General features: G+C 37.2%; 1 protein-coding gene across 1 annotated transcript; it reads right to left on the bottom strand.

Moving 5' to 3' along the window:
- Positions 1-349: 349 nt before the first annotated feature.
- znfx1 (zinc finger, NFX1-type containing 1) lies at positions 350-18,476 on the bottom strand. Its single transcript, XM_032549814.1, is given in 20 exon segments — positions 350-3,357; positions 3,553-3,648; positions 3,797-3,907; positions 5,886-6,053; positions 6,212-6,344; positions 8,089-8,228; positions 9,734-9,966; positions 10,929-11,046; positions 11,174-11,317; positions 11,451-11,599; positions 11,820-11,948; positions 12,209-12,447; positions 13,911-14,017; positions 14,223-14,402; positions 14,496-14,729; positions 14,731-14,846; positions 14,931-15,165; positions 15,294-15,985; positions 17,543-17,639; positions 18,340-18,476. Coding segments are annotated over 19 exon segments (5,718 nt in total). The 5' UTR covers positions 17,589-17,639; positions 18,340-18,476; the 3' UTR covers positions 350-909.
- Between the last annotated feature and the right edge of the window lie 832 nt (positions 18,477-19,308).

Raw genomic sequence — 19,308 nt, forward strand, 5'->3', positions numbered from 1 at the left:
ACTAAAAGAGTGGCCAGCTTTTAAAGTTTATTCACTGTTAACGCTACCCTGACAGAACATTTTTGTTGTCCCCCACCTTCAGATAGCAAAGTTTGCACCGGAGCTGTGCCTGTGACAGGGACACATTCATCATATAATAAAGTGATGCAAGCTGGTACAAGACACCAAAATGAAACTCAGCGAATATGAGTCGTGCATAGTGAAGAGGAACGGTAGTTATTTCATGGTTATTTCTTTGGCTTCATTGCCAATGATATCGAGGCAAAGACACAAATGTTTTACCCCTTGTTGGAACTAGTTCACGGAAATATTGGAAAAAGGATGAAGAAAAAATTACTCTTGTTGGGAATTGCATTACCTACATCTCAGAAAATAATTTTTATTCAAGAACATAATACATAGAAATGAAAACAGAAATCACATGAATCTTTTTTTTCATATGAACAAACATGCTTAACAACTCCTCTATGTATATTTTTTTTGTTGTACAGTATTCTGCTGCCACCTATTGTTTGGGTACATGACAGATGTTACTGACATAATAAAAATCATCCTTTACACTCCGGCATTAAATGTTTCATTCATCTCTTTTTAAGCAACTTATATAGATGCATATTCTTAAAACAAAACAACTTGTGATTTTGCAGGAGCAAATGTTAAAATGCTACCCCATTTCACCTTAATGCTACCGTGGCATTTTAACCTTAATTTCTTTAGGTTAAAAAAATTAAAACCTAAAGACATATTTTTTTCAGAAATAAATTCTATGCAAGAGTAATGTTAGATTGTGAATTATTCATTGACTTTTGTGAAGACCATTTACTACCTTATCTAACATAGATCTTAATACAAGTATTAAGTTTTTCTCATTTGAGCAAATGCAATATCTGAAGTTTACGTCACTGCTTTTTAGAAGGCAAGCGGGTCAAAGTTGAGTAGATTATTAGCTTCAGACCAGGCAGTATGCTGGGAGCCATCCATTTCTGTGGCAACTGTGTTGCCACTGTCCAATGTATGGTTTTGTCCACCAATAGATGCTTTGCAGTCAGGACATTTTGCTCTCTGATTAGCTCCTCCACACTCTGTAATGACATAGACATGACCATTGGGACATTTGTTCCAGTGGCCTGGAGGCATTCGCATTGCTGAGACGATCATCTTTCGCTCTTCCTCACTGATCCCTAAGCCTGTGACTGGAAATTTTTCATCCAGACTCTTCAGGGCTTCTTTCACATTTAGCTGATCTTGATCAGTGAACTGGCCAGGCATTTCCAAGGCATGTCTGATTTCTTGAACTTCAGACTGCATTTTCCTCATCTGGTCTTTTGTGTCTGCAATGTGACAGCGGACATTGAGTTCAGCCAGTAAGTTGAGTCTCTGTAGCTCTCTCTGCAAATCAAAGACTTGTTGATCTGTGAACTTCTGGCTTGTGTTATTGAGCCACGACATGAACTGATTGACACACTGTCGAAACTTGGAACCATCTGTGAATAACATTTTTCCTTTTTCAACTTTTAGAAGTTTTGCAATTCTTATCAGAAAATCAATCTTGTTCTCCAGGATCCACAGATCACTTGCCGTGAGGTAAGTTTTTTCAAGGTTTTTTTGGATCTCCTTATCCTCCTTTGGCATATATATTTGACAAATGTTCAGATTTTCAACCCACTGATTTTTAAGAATCATTCTTTGTTCCTCAATATCAGACTCTCTTCCATTTATTTTCTTCTTTACCATCTCTATCTCAGCCAGACTGCGGTTGACATGTGACCCATAGCGCAGATTCTTACGTATTGGAGTTTTACACCTGGGACATTCTTTTAGCTTTATTGCTACCTGCTGTTCTTCAGGTCCCTGGTTGACTTCAGACATCCACTGGTCCATAGCTGTGGATTCAAAGATGTGTCCACAGTCCTCCAGCTGAATAAACCGAGCATCGGGTTCATCTTCAGTGCCAAAGAAAATCTCTGCGACGTCATCATGGTCGCATAGGCGACATTTGGTTGGACATTTGTCTCCGCAAAGACCAATGCATGGGTGGCTACAATTTAGGGTCTTTTTACAAGGTTCAGTGCATGGTGGACGATCGCATGGCTCGTGGCAAAGCTTACTGCACCTTTGGTGAGGGCATTGCCAGTTACAGGGCTCAATGCAAGGAGCACATGATTGCCCACACTCCCTCATACACTTACTGTGAACACAGCAGTTCTCACATGGTTTCCGACAGGGTGGGCAATCACGGGTACAAGGTTCTGTACACTTGTGAGAGCAGATCAGAAGACGTTCACATCGTCGAGGGCAGGGGGCGTGGAAGCGCCCCTGGTAACACTTGCTACACGTACCGCGACAGTCATGCCCACATTTTAACTGGTGCTTACATGGTACCCTGCATTCAGGCTGCTCTTTGCTTGATTTGTAAAAGCATGGCCCTGGCTGGTTGTGTCCACAACGAAGCTTTAATGGGACTGTCACTATGCACCTAATGCTGCAAGAGCTTCCGCAGACTGAATCACAGTGATGTCCACAGGGAAGCAGCTTCAGGCAAGGCTCCTCACATATAAATGTCCCTGGATCCTGGTGGCAAGGAACCATTTGTGTGTGCTGACACTGAGGTATGATCTTCTCAACCTTCACCAGACATTTCTTTGGACATTTTTCATGACATGTGAGTGTGCACCTGTGTCCCTCATCACATAAGATCTTCTCACACTTCTTCGTACATTTAAACTCCTTGTGCTCTGGGTCATAAGGATGACAGGCTCTAGTACAAACATGGCCACAATCCAAACGAAATTCGCAAGGTTGGGTGCATCCCCCCTCAGGTGCATCATTGAAATCACCCGCGTTAGAAGCCTTGATCTGTCGATTTGGATGATTCTGGCAGCACAGCGTCAGAGCTCTCCCAATCTGCTCCTTCTCCCTCAAGGTGTGGAAGATGTTGCTCCACAGTTCAACTCTGCTAAGGATCTCACTGTTGCCAATACAGTAAAGTCCTTTCTTAGCACGTGACAAAGCTACACAGACCCGATTGGGAATGTTCAAAAAGCCAACTTTTCCTCGTGGGTTGCTACGTACAAGAGACAACAAAATAATGTCATTTTCTTCGCCCTGATACTTGTCTACCACATGTACTTTGACCCCCGAGAAGTCACTGGCAGGCATTTGTTTCCGCAAGCAGTGAAGCTGGCCGGTATAGGTTGTAAGTATTGTGATTTGTTCTGGTTTGTACTCTTGGAGGAGGAGGTACCGACACAGAGCAACAACAAACTTTGCCTCATGAATATTCTGATGGCTTCTTCCATCTTTGATCTCTTCCTCTAGGTGGTTGTGTTCCAAAAAGAATAGATTTGTGTTCAGGCCCTGTTAAATTAAAAGCAAAGCAAATTTTATGATACAACCCAGTATACAGCACATTGCATGTCAGTTTCACTCAACTTAAAATTGTAGGAAAATGCCTAAAAATTACAGATATCTTTATTCATGAGGATGAGAGATCATATGTTTATGGGTTCAACTAAGCATAAATATTAATGCAAGTGAAAAATGCTTCAGTACCTTGATGTTTTCATACTCAAATACAGAGGGATGGTTCTCCAATGCAGAGTAAATGTGTGGGGTCAGAAGACGAGCAATATCCGGCCTCATACGATGCTGAAGAACAAAATACAAACAAAAATTAAGATCACACTGCAACTGGTATTGAAAACTGTTTCAAAATCAAGTTCAGCTAGCTTTTTTTTCAGCTAGTTTTTTGTTTCATTTACATCAGAAATGAGATAATAAAGTGAGAAAAACAAACCTGATAGTTGAGTCTCACGTATGGCAGTCCCATGTTCACCAGTCTCTCAAACATAGACATTTCCAGGTTGAAGTTTTTAGCAAGCTCAAAAACTGTGGCACTGGGTCTCAGCTAGAAAAAGATAGAGAAAATAACTTGTAAATTTTTTCTTGAACACTTTTTAGTTCCTGATATTTCAAGGGTTTTTCTATATCTTTCCTACTCAGTTTTTAGTAAAACTTGACAAGTTATGTATTATTTCCATTCATATATCTCCTCTTGATCTATTTATCAAATTTAAGACTTTTTTTTTGGGTGGGCTCTGTTCCACATTTAATTTATTTTTCATCCCATTATCACTACTTATATTTTATATTTGATATATACAGATATTTTAGAGTTTGTCTGAAGCCAAATATAATTTTATGTTTTACTTTATTGATTTTTTTTTGCTAAAATACATTTTTAAAGTAGAATTTAAATATTTTTACCATTCTTAGGTCTGTCACTCCATTCCTCGTTCATAGTAATGATTGCCTTAAGATTTAGAGTTTATAAGACAATTATAAATCATTTGTCAAATCCATTTTTTTTATTTTTACGTAGTATTGTGTTTTCTCGCATGATTGTTAAATTATCTGTTTTTCTTGTGCCTTTGTATTTTTGTTTTACAGATTTTTGTTGGCACCAATGGCCTTTATTTGACAATAATCTGACAGGAAAGGGGCAGAGAGAAGGGAGAAAAAACATGTAGCAAAGGAAGAAAGAACGGGAGTCGAAGTCTGGATGAACACGTTGAGGTCTGTAGCCTCTGTATGGGGTGTCTGCTCTAACCACTGAGCCATGCAATGTCCCGTGCCTTTGTTTTTTCTGAGAACTATTCTTTGAATAACATTGGATCAATTTATCTGATTGCTTAAACTGATTTTGTTTAAATCAAGTTAAGCCTCTCGTGTCAGCTGTGATAAGATCCACCTGAACAATTTTATTTACTCAGCTGGCATCTTCAGTTGAACCTTACACATAACTCCATCCATCCATAACTTTTATAATTGGTCGATCACATTACATCGTTTGCGTGGTTTTTAGTGAGGACTTGTTTGAAGCTTTGTGAATACAAGTGAAAAGATCACTAATCCTAGAGTTGATATTATTAGTATTTTGTGTGTTGGATTGACAGGAAAGCAATATAAAAAGTATTAAAGTGTACTTCAACTCTTTCTTTTCTCCGCTGTTTTGCCTGTGAATGTTAATCTAAGTGTCTGTATATGCAATCGCAACCTAATTTAGCTAGAGGACAGCGTGTGATTGTGCCAGTACAGTATGTGGGAGGGGTGTGGAGGAGGCAAGACAAATTCTAGTAAAAATGTGAAGCATTGTGTTCTGCTCGATTCAACACCAAACCTGTGATTAATGAATAGCACAACAATGCCAAAACTTATTTTACTGGGAAAGTGTGAGCCAGCTACTTCCATTACATGCATGGATTCAGGTTTGGTTTCTGCAAAACCAAGAGTCCAAACACAAAGTTGCAGATGATGTCAGATAGTTTAAACCCATGGACAGAGAAGATAAACTCCAATTCGGAAAAAAAATATATCCATGAATAAACTGGGTAATATATGCAAGTATTGGTTTACAGCCGACTGAAGTTACACAGCAAGATGAGATCTGGACAGAATAGTTAGACGTGATAGAACTGTGTGTAGTTGTGATCACATGCCACAGATTGCTAGACAGGCTGCCTGTCCATATGTGCTTGGCAGGCCTTGACAAGTTGTTGTATAATAGTCTACTGATGTCCAGAATATCACTCCTCACAAATCTCTTCTGTCTCCAGTAACGGTTTGCTCAATTTTCTTTTCTTTTTTTTTCCACTGGAATTTCATTTCTGACATATCCTCAAGGAACAAAGAACATAGGGAGCAGAGCAAACACAGTAAGTCATTTACAGCAATGCCATGAATAAAAATTTTATCCAGACATCTAAGTGGGACAACTTCAATTATGTAACAGCACCTTGGTAAAACTGTGCATCAGCAAATACAAATCTGTGGCGGAGAGATTAATTAGAAACAAGATCACTAATTGTTTGGGAAATTGCTTGTACCTGCTGGTGGTCTCCAATGAGGATGAGGTGTTGGCAGGCTTTGCTCAGTGTAGTGATGGTGTGGGCTTCCAGAACCTCTGCAGCCTCTTCAACAATCACAAGACACGGACGTACTTCCTGCAGAGCTTTACGGAACTTGGCTGCCCCAGTTGTTGTCATGCCAATAACCTAGAATGAAAATTGTTTAAGCCTGTTAAATCACACAGCTAAACAGAATTAACTTCTGTGGTCATAAAAACATTTATTTCGATAACCTTCATATGGTGTGTCAGCATTTCTACAGAGAAAACGTGTTTCAGCTATTTCACAATCAAGTGGTTCTGTACCGTTGCTTCCCTGAGGACATGAAGGTTCTCCTGTCGTTTAACATCAGCCATTCTGTCCACTGCATTTTGATATGCCTCCTCAGACTCCAGGGCTTTGGTACGGACCTCGATTCTGTAGCGCGAAATCCACAAGCTGCAAACACAGGTAAACACAATATGAAACATCTGAAAACATTCAACTTTCAAGTTGTACCAGTGTTTAATGTGTTAGTTAAAATAATATGGCTATTTTTTTAACTACTAGGGATTCCTGCAGTTTAATTTAGATTATACAAAAAGGCAACAAATACACTGCTAAATTTAAGAAGATAAATAATAATGATGCCAAGTTTTTAAAATAGTTATGTATAATATTTAAAAAATAAAAAGATAGTTATTTTGTACTTTTTGTATGAGATTTCGATACTGAAAGAAAAATGTTAAGAGAAACATCAGAAGCCATTTTAATATTCATAGTTCATAGAATGATATTTATTTTTAGCTGAATTAAAACATCAGAATGCAAAATTACAGAAATGATGCAGGAACATAATAACTGTTTTGAAGGAGTTCATATCAAACCAAAGATGACTTGATACCACTGACAATTATTGAAGAAACTGAAAAATAGGAGATCCAGGATATTGTAATTATGGACAAAAATATTTACAATATCAACAACTTCACAAATATCAAGATTTAGGGAGATAAACTTTGGGATACAAGAAGTACTTTTTTCTTGACTGAGGGAGATTTAAAATGGTATGAGAAATGTCTAAGTTTGCTGTATAACAAGCTAAAAAAAGAAAGAAATGGGTATCAAAAAGAAATCCAAATGGGAGTAAAATTATGTAATGAAGCAGGTACAAATGAATAAGCTTTTGATTTTCAAAAGACTGCCCAGAAAAGTCATTTTTGATGATTAAAGCTGTAAATTATCTTTTGTTATGTTTTCTGTCCTCCTAGGATGTATTAGCAATGAGGAAGTAGGTTAGACATATTTAAATAAGCATGTGATCCTCCCTAAGCCTTTTCATTCATTCCATTAAACATACCTAAATAATGGACACATAATGATGATACAGTAATAATATTTATTATAAGATGACTGAATTCAAATCCTGTTAATTGTTAATAATAATACATATTTTTTTCAGGCTCACTTTAGTTGCTTTTTAACTAAATATTTACCACAGAAGATCAGATCAATAGATTTTGAAAGCAAACTATAGAGTAGCTTGTAGCTGTTTTTTGTCTACATAAAAAAAGTGCGTGTTCACTGTTTGTAATTAAAAATGAAAATCAGAAAATGAAAACAGAAGATGTGATCCCTGTTCATTGCTTTTGTGAATAATTCCAAATCAATCCACTGGGAATCATATCAACTTGAACTATGAAATGTGGCTTTGATGAAAAGTTAGACTATGACTATGCAATTAAGTCGGGTTGTTTCTTTTATACTGTAAAAACTAGTTGCAATGTGGGCAAAAATCATTGTATAAGAATAAAATATTTTTAATGGATTATACGTGGATTTTATGCACTCTCAATTACAAAAAAATAGTAGTTAAACAATTACAAAATGATGCTGGATTTAATGAGCATTATGACCCCAAAGTCATTTTTTCTTAATAATCAAAAGCTTGCCAAGTTACAACTTGAATCTGTGGGATACATTTTTTTTTACATATTATTTGACTTAATTATACACTCTGGGAACATAATTCTTCCACACGTTTGGTCAGAAAGTAATGGAAGCAAAGCTGGACATTGAACAAATTGAAAGGGAGGGCAGTTAAAATAAAAATAAATAAATAAACAATTACAGAAACAGGTGATTAAAAATAAATAAAGTCACATGGTGAACAAAAGAAATTTAATTAGAAATGCAGATTTACCGGTAAAGTCTCCATCTGTCTTTCAGATTAAGACTCCAAACGTCAAAAACATTCTCCTCCTGCTGGTCAGTCATAGCCGAGCTCTTCCCAAGCTCGTATCTGACTTTTTGCTTCATCTTTTTCCTGTGGTGCTTTTGCACCTGGACAGATAAGGAGAGGGTAAACTTTTATCATCATACTTTCAGTTCATTACAGTTAAGTTATTAACTTGATTCTGTGGCTGTTTTTATCGATTAACTGAAATAGCATTGTGATGAACAGTTTCAAAAGCTATAGTTAATAACTTTGAAGAGATGAAATTACACATAGGAATCTTCTTGACAGAGGGAAACCTATTTGGAGTACTTGGAATAATAAAGTTGCTCGAGTAAATCATGCTACAACAGTAATTTCCATTAATAACCACACTTAAGTGATGTACTCAATTAAAGCAAATAAACTTTAAAATTAAACATAATGATTAGTTTTGCAGCTTGAAGAATGATGGTTAAACTCTTAAGAAATCCTTTGAGTGGTTTGTAACTGCTGGGATTGCTAGAGAGCAGGATAGCACATACAATAATGCACACCTCTAAAGCATGACAAAGGGTTCATACCTATGCTAATTGCTTTTTTATTGTTTTTTTTTTCCATTGGGCAATATATTTTACATATAAAGCCACAGTTGGGTATGTTTTTGTTGTTATTTTTTATTTATTTTTAATTAATTTGATTTATTATGCTGTAAAACTTAAAACAGTACAACGTTAAGAATTACCTGGCTATTTGATTGATTTTTTAAAATTTTTGTTAATGAATAAAGAAGTATAAGAAGACCTAGCCAATGCCTTTATAGATTATTGTAAATTGAAAAAACAAAAATAAATAAAAACAAAAATATAAAGAAAAGAGTTTACCCTTATTAACTGTAAATCTTAGCTACCAAGCAGAGATAGGCGACTTTCACTCAGACAGCACTTTGTAAAATCTTGTAAGAATGAGAACAGCTGATATATCACTACTGGGTCGCAGGTCTCCTGTATTCTAATTAAACAGTCACTACCTTCTTATACTCAATGTTTCTCACAAAGAGTGTAGGATCAAACATTTCTGGTTTGAATCAGTGGCATTGTAACTCATAGGATGTTGACAAGACCTTGAACATAGGGGAGGGCTTCATTCTTATCTCTAAACCCGCCCTAAGTTCCAGCAGAATGAAAATACAATAAACTTCACATAAATGGAGTCACTCCTACAAGAGGCTTTTTTTCAAAGAGAAGATCCTTTCAAAATACCACTAACAAGAACGCAACCCATGGATAACCATGGGAAGAAATTGATAATGCTTAAAAAACAAGGATATATGCCCATAGCTAAAAATAAAACATGTTTAAATGACTGGAGTTGTTTTGATATTTTGACTTCCCAGTGTACCTGCTGTACCTCAATGCAGCATGAGCAGCTGTTTGGGCTGATTGGATGCTACAGGAAGCCATTTAGACATCAGCAGATTTTTGCAGTATCTGCAATGCTTACATTGAGGTCAGGTGAGAAAATCGGTAGAGCGTACAATACCGGTATAGAGTGAATGGTAGAGCATACCCTGTAATGTATATTATAATAAATGTATATATACAGTATATGTATGTATGTATGGCATTGTTACCTGCCATTCTTCTTCTTTCTGCTCAGCCCTTATATCGACGTTGTCCAGGTTCATAGCCAGCATCAGTTCTTCCACTTCCCTGACATCCTCCTCCATGTTCCTTTTCTTCTTGTCATCTCTGCCAGCTCTGGGACCAATTGTCCAGCCATCTTCAATCATCCGCTCTGCTTGGATCAACTCAGCCTCCTCTTCAATTTCAATGAGGTCTTCTTCTTCCTCCATTGCTTCCTCTGCTATACAGGATACAATAACATCATATTGGATGAGAATCAGGAAAACAATATTCGGTTTGGGCAGCAATGTAATGCTATAAAATAATAGGTATTTATTAATGATAGGTTTATTTTTGTCCTAACCTGCAAAGAATCAGCCAGAGACAGAGATTAGGTTTCTTTTCTTTTCTGCAGAATAGGAGAATTGAGAGCAGACGCGACGAATCGCTGTCAAACACTGTCTGGAATCAATTCTGCCAGATCTTTCTTTGCATTTCTCTTTATTGTATAGAAAAAGGAGGTTGGTCTTCTTCACACAGTCACACAGAGAATTGACCAACCGTCTTTACATTCTGGAACCTCCTATGGACATGCCCTTACAAGGGCATGTGACTGACCACAACTAATCAGTTACATATGGAACTAATAACACATGAATGTTTTAACGTTTTTAGCTTCCAAGCAAACATCCTAAACAAAGTTAATAATATACTACAAAAGATTAATAAAGTACTACAAAAGAAAGAGAAGTTAAGTAAATATAAAAAGAATAATAATATGAGAGTAATAATATGAAAAGAATAATATGAAAGAATAATATGAAAACATAACTTGTAAAATAAACTCATAAGTAAATGAACAGGAGGATAATTTTTCTAACAATTAATGACTTATATTGCTGAACAAAGCAATATAATGCAAATGACAAGGCTCCACCACAAAAGTACTTAAAGAGCAAGAGAAAACTGTTATAAATTAAAAATATTAAAAACATATATTTTCATATTTATGTGTTGTATATTTTATTATGCAGACATTATCAGATTTCCCAGCTTACTTATTTTGTTTTGCTGTCAAACAGAATTCTTCTGATGCCTTTATGATCATTTTAATGTTATGGAACTCATATAGATTTAATTTAACAGGTTGTAATGCCAGTTACCAAAAACCTATATACTATTTTCACAGTTTAAAAGATCTACCTTCATTTCCATTTGCAGTCTCTGGCTCCCTCTGCTGGAAGTGAGTCGATCCCAAACCCAACCACTCTATCATCAGATTGGGGGTCTTTTTACTCCACATCTCAAAGCCGTCCTCCATCTGCAAATCATTACAAGAAAGACATTTGTAACGCATTCTCATATGGGTTTCCAGTTTGTTTCAGTTTTCACACGAGTAAAAGAAAAACAACAACAACAACAAAAGTTTTCACTTTCTATTGACTCACAGGCGGGGAGTTGAGATTCATCCAATGTCTTTCTAACATAAATCTCTGGAGGAAGGTTTCACGCATCACACCTTTGAGAGAACACTCTAACTTCAAACTTTGGCTTTTGATTGCTATTTCATCTTCACACAGTTGCCTGTAGATCTTTAAAAATAAATAAGAAGCACAAATTATTGCAAAAAATAACAAAAAACAACAACAACTAAAATATGTTATTTCTTTAGCTCAATTGCCATACCTCCTCACACAACAGTTCAGAGGATATTTGAAAACTCACCTGATTGTATGCAGTACGAAGGTGTGTCGGTAGCGTGCGTTTGAAATGTTGTGAGTGGGTCAGCTCACGCAGATTAAACTGTTTCAGAATCTCACTGTTGCTGCGACCTCCTACTCGCACAATGCCATCCTTCAGAAATTTGTGAATTCCTAAGGTGCAAAGGCAAACCAGATGAATTATTCTTAAACATTGTTTGACCTAAGGTGTGATTCAAATGTCAATTTCTCATTGATTATTATTATTATTTTTTTTTTTAGAAATAAATGTCAAGTATATTTGCATTATTTTATTTGTTATATTGACATTAGTCTTTACAGGTAGATTTAAGCAGTCTGGAAAAATATATCTGAATCCATTATGACTGCTTACCTTCTAGGAATTGATCCAGAGCATGGTTAGTATAGCATACAACCAGCATTGGAGCTGAATGGAGGTTGTTCCACAGATCCTTATTGGTCAACAGAGCCTGAGCAATCTTTAGGCCAACATAGGTTTTTCCTGAAAGAAAGAAAAGACACAGAATGCACCAATTTAGATACACGATTGTGTTTCAGTATTAATTAGCACAGCAAAGCAGCATCCTGAGAACAACTTCTGTAACAAGAATGTAGCATTTTTTCCAGTAAGATAAAACCAGAGCCTTTATTGGATTTTTTTTTTGTTTTTTTTGGTTTATACAAAACCAGCGAATTAAGTCCTAGAATTAAAAAAATGGCTGTATAGATTATGGCTCAAGCAAAATGTTTTAGGTTTCTCACCAGTGCCAGGTGGTCCTTGTATGATTGCCAACTCCTTGGTGAGGGCAAGCTGAAAGGCTTTCATCTGAGATTCATCCAAGCCCAATTCTTCCATGTCAGGCCAGGCATCTACATCCAGGCTGTTGAAGGGCCTTATGCTGTTCTTGTGTTCAGGTTTGGCAACATGTGAGAGGTCATAAACACCCTGTCTTCGTAGGTATGCTGGTGGTAGCACATCAGTTGAACACTCCACAATGTATCTGAAAGCAAGCACATCCATATTAACTGGATAATGCTAAGAGACTGGGTCATTTGAAATATTAGGCCTTTTGGTATGTGTAGCAAGATGTTGTACATTTTCTATAAATCTGTTGTTAAGAGAAGAGTCTCCTTTGCAGCTATCAGTTTGGGTAGCAGCTTAAGAACAGTGATTTTAAAAGTTAAACAAGGGACTATTCAGGAGATTATTGTGCTAAGAAGGATTCTTCATAAAATGAAAAGCAACACCGATAAGCCTAAGCATTCCTCTTAGTCTCTTTTAAATCTGCTAGAGCATAGACCACAAAAGGAGATCCATCTTGACCACAACTATAACCCTTCTTTCTATGAAAGCAATAGCTACAAAAACACTTTAGCACTCATTTAAAAATATGCTCTTATTGTTAGTTCTCTCACTTTGCTTATCAGCAGGTGCAGTATTGGCTAATTTTAAGTAATATTATTCATCTATCTTAGGTTTTAGAGCTCTTTCCCAGGAGAAAGTTGTAATTACTAAACATGTAATATACTGAAATGGAGGATTAAATTGGTTTGTGAGAAAAGCAATTTAGTGATATGTCCCCCAAATGGTTCAAAGATTTGTTTGCACTCAATGACCTAAACAATAAAGTCCATATACCATCCAGAGAACTAATGGATATTTATACATTTAACATGAAATAGTAGTGATGTTTGCAAAAAAAAAACCCAGATAAATAGGCTGAATTGAAAAAGCCTTTGCTCTTGTAAGCTCTTGTAATTTAAGAATTACAACGGCCAATGAATTTAATACCTGGGGGGCAAGCAACATTATATGATTTCATATGTCATAGAGGTCAACATATGTTGTAACTGATGTGGTAGTTAATACATTGAATCACAATTATCATTACACCATCAAGATGTGCGATTTCAAATGTGCAAAAAAAATGGTTGGATGCAACTCTGTTTGCAAATGGTATTTTCAACCACTTTAATGAACTTCTAGTGTTATTTATGCTCATACCTTATATAGATCCTAGAGCCCAAGATACAATGGGCTATAACACTCTCCAGATCCCTGGAGAGTGGTATAGTTTGTATGATGGAAAAAAATTTATGAATGGGGACAATTTGTGTAATCAGGTGTTATAGAATAAAACTGCAATGTAAAGTTTTCTTATTACTGTACAATCCTAGCTAGTAGAGTTGTTGAATACATAGCTGAACCAAGACTATTACAGAAGCTTTTTAAATTTAAGATGGTATTAAATTCCATTTAAAAGGTTTGCAAACAACAGCTTCCACAAAGTTTCAGGTTACATTCAGGGCACTTGAGAACTAGTGTTACCAAAGAATTAATTTGCAAAGCATGACAAATGTACTTTCTTCTTCACGTAACATTCTCAAACATATTCCACGTATCCTAGCTGCTTTAAAAGTACAATGGAATTCAAAACTCTTCCACATACACAAACAGCATTACCTCTGAAAGGGCAAATCATCCTCAGTCTGCTCCTGTAAGCCTTCCAAAACATACCGATAAGCCTCAAAGTATGCAGTTGTCTCAACCATCAGAAACAACTGATTTGTCTGTTAACAATAACAACAAAGAAGACATGATGTAGTATATCTATATTACAGATACTAACCCAGTGTGTGTGTGTATATATATATATATATATATATATATATATATATATATATATATATATATATATATATATATATATATATATATATATATACAGAAGTATATATGGCAAGTTATGTTGTTCCTAGTGTCTTTCTGCCTCACCTGTATTCTGGCCAACTTCACCCTACTTTCCTCTGTAAAGGTAATCTGGACCTGCCCTTTCTCCAAGTATTTTGGATCCCGATCGGACACTGTGGCAAACAAGAAGCTCTCAAAGTTGTCATATGACAGACAGACCAGGGAACCAAAGATCAGCCTCTTAGAGTTCTGCCAGCGCACAAACTGCAAGAACAAAAATAAAAGCATTTTTAACAGCCTTGTTTATAAATGTCTTCATTTTGGTGGGAGACTGATGAAATCTATCCAGAGCCTCACCTTAAGTGGCTGAACATCAAACTGGACAATGTAGGCGAGACCAGTCTGTGTGCACTTGGGCACCACTAGGTGTGTGGCAAAATACACACGAATGTCATCAAAGTGCTTCATCTTCAATGGGTTATCGTTCCTTCCCATGGCCATCTGGTTCTGGAGCAACTGTTGAATTCCCTCACGAAGCGGTCGCACAAAGTCCTCTCTAAGCAGCCGGAAGTGTGTATCGAGGTAAAGGTAGGGTGTTTGTGTATCTTTGGGAAGTAAGATTAGGTCTGAGAAATGGTTTGTGGTTCTGATGGAACTCCTCAGGAGTTGGGTAGAGTGGTATGTTTCTGAAATCTTCCTGTTCTTCACCTGTGGCAGAAATGTAAGCACTTAAACACAGAGAAATATTTTGCAGCTAATCATGTGACTAGAAACATCTTAAGGAGGCCTTACCTTCGTTATCATCAGCATTAGTCAGAAGACCATAAGTGTCCTTGTCTGTACGGAGGGTACCTTTCCTCGATCTCTCCTGGAGATGAGCTATTAGACCCTTGAGATTTTCCATTTTTTCCTCTACTTTAGGCAGAAAGTCTACACCTGATGCCCTCAGGGTGTTTATAGAGGCTTGGAGCAAAGTCACTAACATATTCACTTTATTCACAGAGCTTGCGGGGAAGATACTAAGCACCTAACAAGCATAGATGATAAACAGTTTATTAGGTAACTATTTTATTCTGTTAAATACACTGGAGAATTTCCTATTGCTAAAAATTATTTTTCTTAAGCAAGTGGCACATTGTTTCAAGCAATAGTTACCTCTAAGAGAATGGCTGTGATGTATTCCATATGCTGTGGGAATTGTGCTCTGCGGGTCTGGTTGGAGTCAGACATCATGTCTCCCACATAGTGAAGCAGGGTGATGCTTAAGAACTTTGACTCTTTTATGATGTCAGCCAGGTGCTGCAGGGTGCCTCTGTCTGTCCTTGAAGTGAAGGCTTTGCTCACCACCAAGCAGATTAGTTGGACAAGGTCTGGTCTCATTGGTGTCTCACCAAGCAGCACTCGAAAGCCAGGATTTGAGGAGAGCGTAATGGCCACAACAGAGGGTTCCTGTTTGGAGAGGTCTTCCAGTGTTTTATAACCCAGTTTACGGGGACTTGGATCTGTCCCATCTCTGCCTTCCCTTCTGACTCCATTGTGTCCTCCTCTCCTTGCACCTGTTCCTGCTGCCTCTGCTCTCATTACTTGTCTTTCAGCACCACCTGGCTGTTCATTTCTGCCTCCTCCTAGTCTCAGCCTTTCAGCACCTCCCCCTCTCCCTCCCCCTCCCCCTCTCCCTCTCCCTCCTCCTCTCGCTCCTCCTCTCGCTCCTCCTCTCTGTCTGTCTACATCTCTTTGACTGGGCCCCTGACTTTGTGCTCTTCTTCTGGCCTCTTGCTCTCTCACTCTGTCTCCCTGCAGCCCTCCTCGTCCTCGTCCTCTTTGTCCATGTCCATTTTCATATTGACCTTAGAGAAGAATAATAATAACATAGTGAATGTTTTTTTGTTTTTTTACAATTAACAGGGGGTCTATACATCATGCATTGCAAACATATTCATTCTCCCTGAACCTCTCATTAACCTACCAGCATAGAACACAATTTTGAAACAGATGGAAAATACAGTTTTCAATAATATTCTCTATAATCAGAAAATGTAGGCATGTATTTGTATTAATCCTCTTTTACTCTGATACTCATAAATCAAACTGTATGTAACAAAATCTAATTACCTGATGAAATCTACTTTTTTATCACTAAGACTGTTCCGTATAGACCTCAGAAATGTGTTAGAGTATAAGCAATAAAGTATCATAACAATCAAAATACCCTAATGATTTGACAGATAAAGTTGTGAAGAAGTTTTAAGCCTTGTAAAACACTATCTAGAGCAGGGGTGCCCAAAGTCGGTCCTTGAGGGCCGGCATTCTGCATGTTTTAGTTCTCTCCCTGGTTTATGATGGCTCGTTAGAAGGCCTAAGAAGAACATTGACATGCTGAAAAGGTTGTTACTACCACCAGGGAGAGAACTAAAATATGCAGGATGCCGGCCCTCGAGGACCGACTTTGGGCACCCCTGATCTAGAGCTTTCAACATCTCACAGAGAACTGCGCAATTCATCACATCAACCTGGAAAGAATATAATACAACTGTAAACCTACTAACAAAACAACAACAACAAGGACCACCAAGGCCTATGGTGGCTTTGGAGGAGTGGCCCAAATCCACATCTCAGGTGGGAGAATTTATTGACAAGTGGACTAATATGTGCACACTCCATAAATATTGCCTTAATGACTAAAGAGCAAGAAGAAAGCTGCTGTTAAAAGAAGGCCACGCAATATCTCATTTGCAGTTTGCCATAGGGAAAACAACAAACATGTGGTAGATCAGGTGTGACTAATAATTAACTTTATGGCCTTCATGCAAAACTCAATGTGAGCAAAAAAAAACACATTGATTGTGACTCTAATCGCACCATTCTCCACTGAGAATGGTGTGATCACTACATCAGACTGTTGTGATGTTTGTTTTTTCGACAAGGAAAGGCAGATGGGTCAGAGGCGATGGACAGCTGGATGGAGGTAAACACAGGGAAATCTTGAAAATAAAAAAACTCTCAACAAGACGACAGCACACGTAGAGCCTGAATTACAATGAAACAGTTAAGAGCAATCCGTGGCAATGTGTTAGAATAGTCCAGTCAAAGTCCAGGCTTAAGACCAATTGAGAATCTGTGCAAAAGCAATAAAACTGATGGTGACGGACTTCACACATTGAATATGACTAAATTTTACAACTATAAATGAGCCAACCATTTCAGAGTAAAATATTTTGGAAACCACATATTGTTTTCCAACGACTCCACACTACTTTGAGTTTGAACATTAAAATCCAAATAGATACTTTAAAGTTTGTGCTTTTAACAAGACAAAATGTGAAATTATTGAGGGAGTGTTAATAGTGCTTCAATGCACTGCACTGTATGTTATTCTGACAGGTATATTGATGGAAATAACTAACCATTATGAGTCCCTCTTCTGCCTGACCTAAAAGTCAGCTTTTCCATGGTATTTCATGTGGTAGTTGTTGATTTCTATGCAGGTTGTACAGGATATTTCTGAAACAGAAAATAAAGTGGAAACAGATATGAACACCACATCCAAGTGAATATCTAAAAACAATGAAATACCTGAGCATGTCCAAAAGTAAAACTCAAAGAAATACAGATAACATGTGTTTTTTCACTCTCAGAATCAACAGGAATTTGAAAGGTTAAAATAATGTTGCAGTCAGATAAGATAATTCAGATAACTTGCTTTAATAGGAAATTAAAGCAGACTTTCTAATAGCTTGTCCTTTCTCAGTTATTAGAGCAAAATGCATGTGTATATTTCAGTCCCGCACAATACTGAAGTAATTAAAATCAATCTAAAAGGTCTTTGCAGAACATTTTCTTTGCAATAATTTCAATTTGAATCCTTGTGCTGCATTAATATGAACTTCAGTCAGAGGAAAGTGCGCCCTCCTTAGGAGTCACTTCATTTTCGCATTGGCGTAAGTTTCCTTTCTCTCGAAACGGTGATGGCTTTGACAACAACAAAGCAGGTTATGTTAGCAACCCCCAGCACAACCGTCTCCCCAAATAAGTATTAACTTAACAATCTATATGTATTAATAAAGAACCAACCTCAGTTCTTGGTATACCTGTGACTGAGTTTAGGATATTACTTTATACCGAAAATGAAATGAAACATTTATTAAGTGATAATTTAGAAATATTTCCAATAGATATACAGAATAAAATTAAAATTACTCACCTTTATTCAAATGTCCTCAATAATACATTACAGTACTATAATACTGAAGCTGTCGAAATGTAAAAAGGTTCAGTCAGCTCTGCCGGTCGCTAGACGTCCAATATCTGACTGCGCCAGCTGTGGGAGGCTTTATAAATACGTTTTAGTTTCCGTTTTCGTTTCATCAGAACTACACCACGCCTAGAAGACACTGCAGGGGAAGAAACTGTGACTCATCTGAGTCAAATGGTACTGACTGGATCCTGGTGACTGACTGGTTGAAAGTTTGTTTAAGGACAGGTTGGAGAGTGTTGATTATTAAGACGACGGAATTTCTAGAGAAGCTGCGGTGGACTCTGCTGACCTGTTTATCTCAAACTGGTGCTATTTACAGAATGACTGTAATTTTATTTTAGAATAAGCATCGTAAAACATCCATAAATTGCAATGTGACATTTGAGGATACGAAATGTAAAATAAAACCTATAAAAAGACTTTCCTTGCTGCAATTTTACACTTGTCCTTATTGTCACCGTAGCCGGAGAGCAGAGCAGCGGTCCTTTATTTAACATCACAAAGTTGAGCTTCTTCTGAACATGACTAAGCCCTGGTCTTGCAGCAGGTGGTCTGGGGTTTTTGTATGTTTTTCATATGCTAATTTACATGATCAGTCATTACATGGCTTGATCAGTTTGCCCTTGATTTAATATTGCTCCTCCCCTTTGCCCAACAAAGATATCCGCTCCAAATGCACAGTGTGGATAAAATGAATGTAAGGATGAATGTCGCCCAGAAGTCACGAGCACACATTTCCCAGCATTATCAGCCTTGCAGTAGAGGAAGTGATCTGCATTGAGATCCTCGAAGCATGAAAATCTGATAATCTCATCTGGTTGAATAACACCACGGGGATAGAGAAACAGAGTACGGCAGAAACTGTTTCTGAGGAAACTGAAACAAACATCACTTCCTGTTGACATTCTCACAACA

This window comes from Xiphophorus hellerii, chromosome 20 (genome assembly GCF_003331165.1).
Source record: "Xiphophorus hellerii strain 12219 chromosome 20, Xiphophorus_hellerii-4.1, whole genome shotgun sequence".
Lineage (NCBI taxonomy): Eukaryota > Metazoa > Chordata > Actinopteri > Cyprinodontiformes > Poeciliidae > Xiphophorus > Xiphophorus hellerii.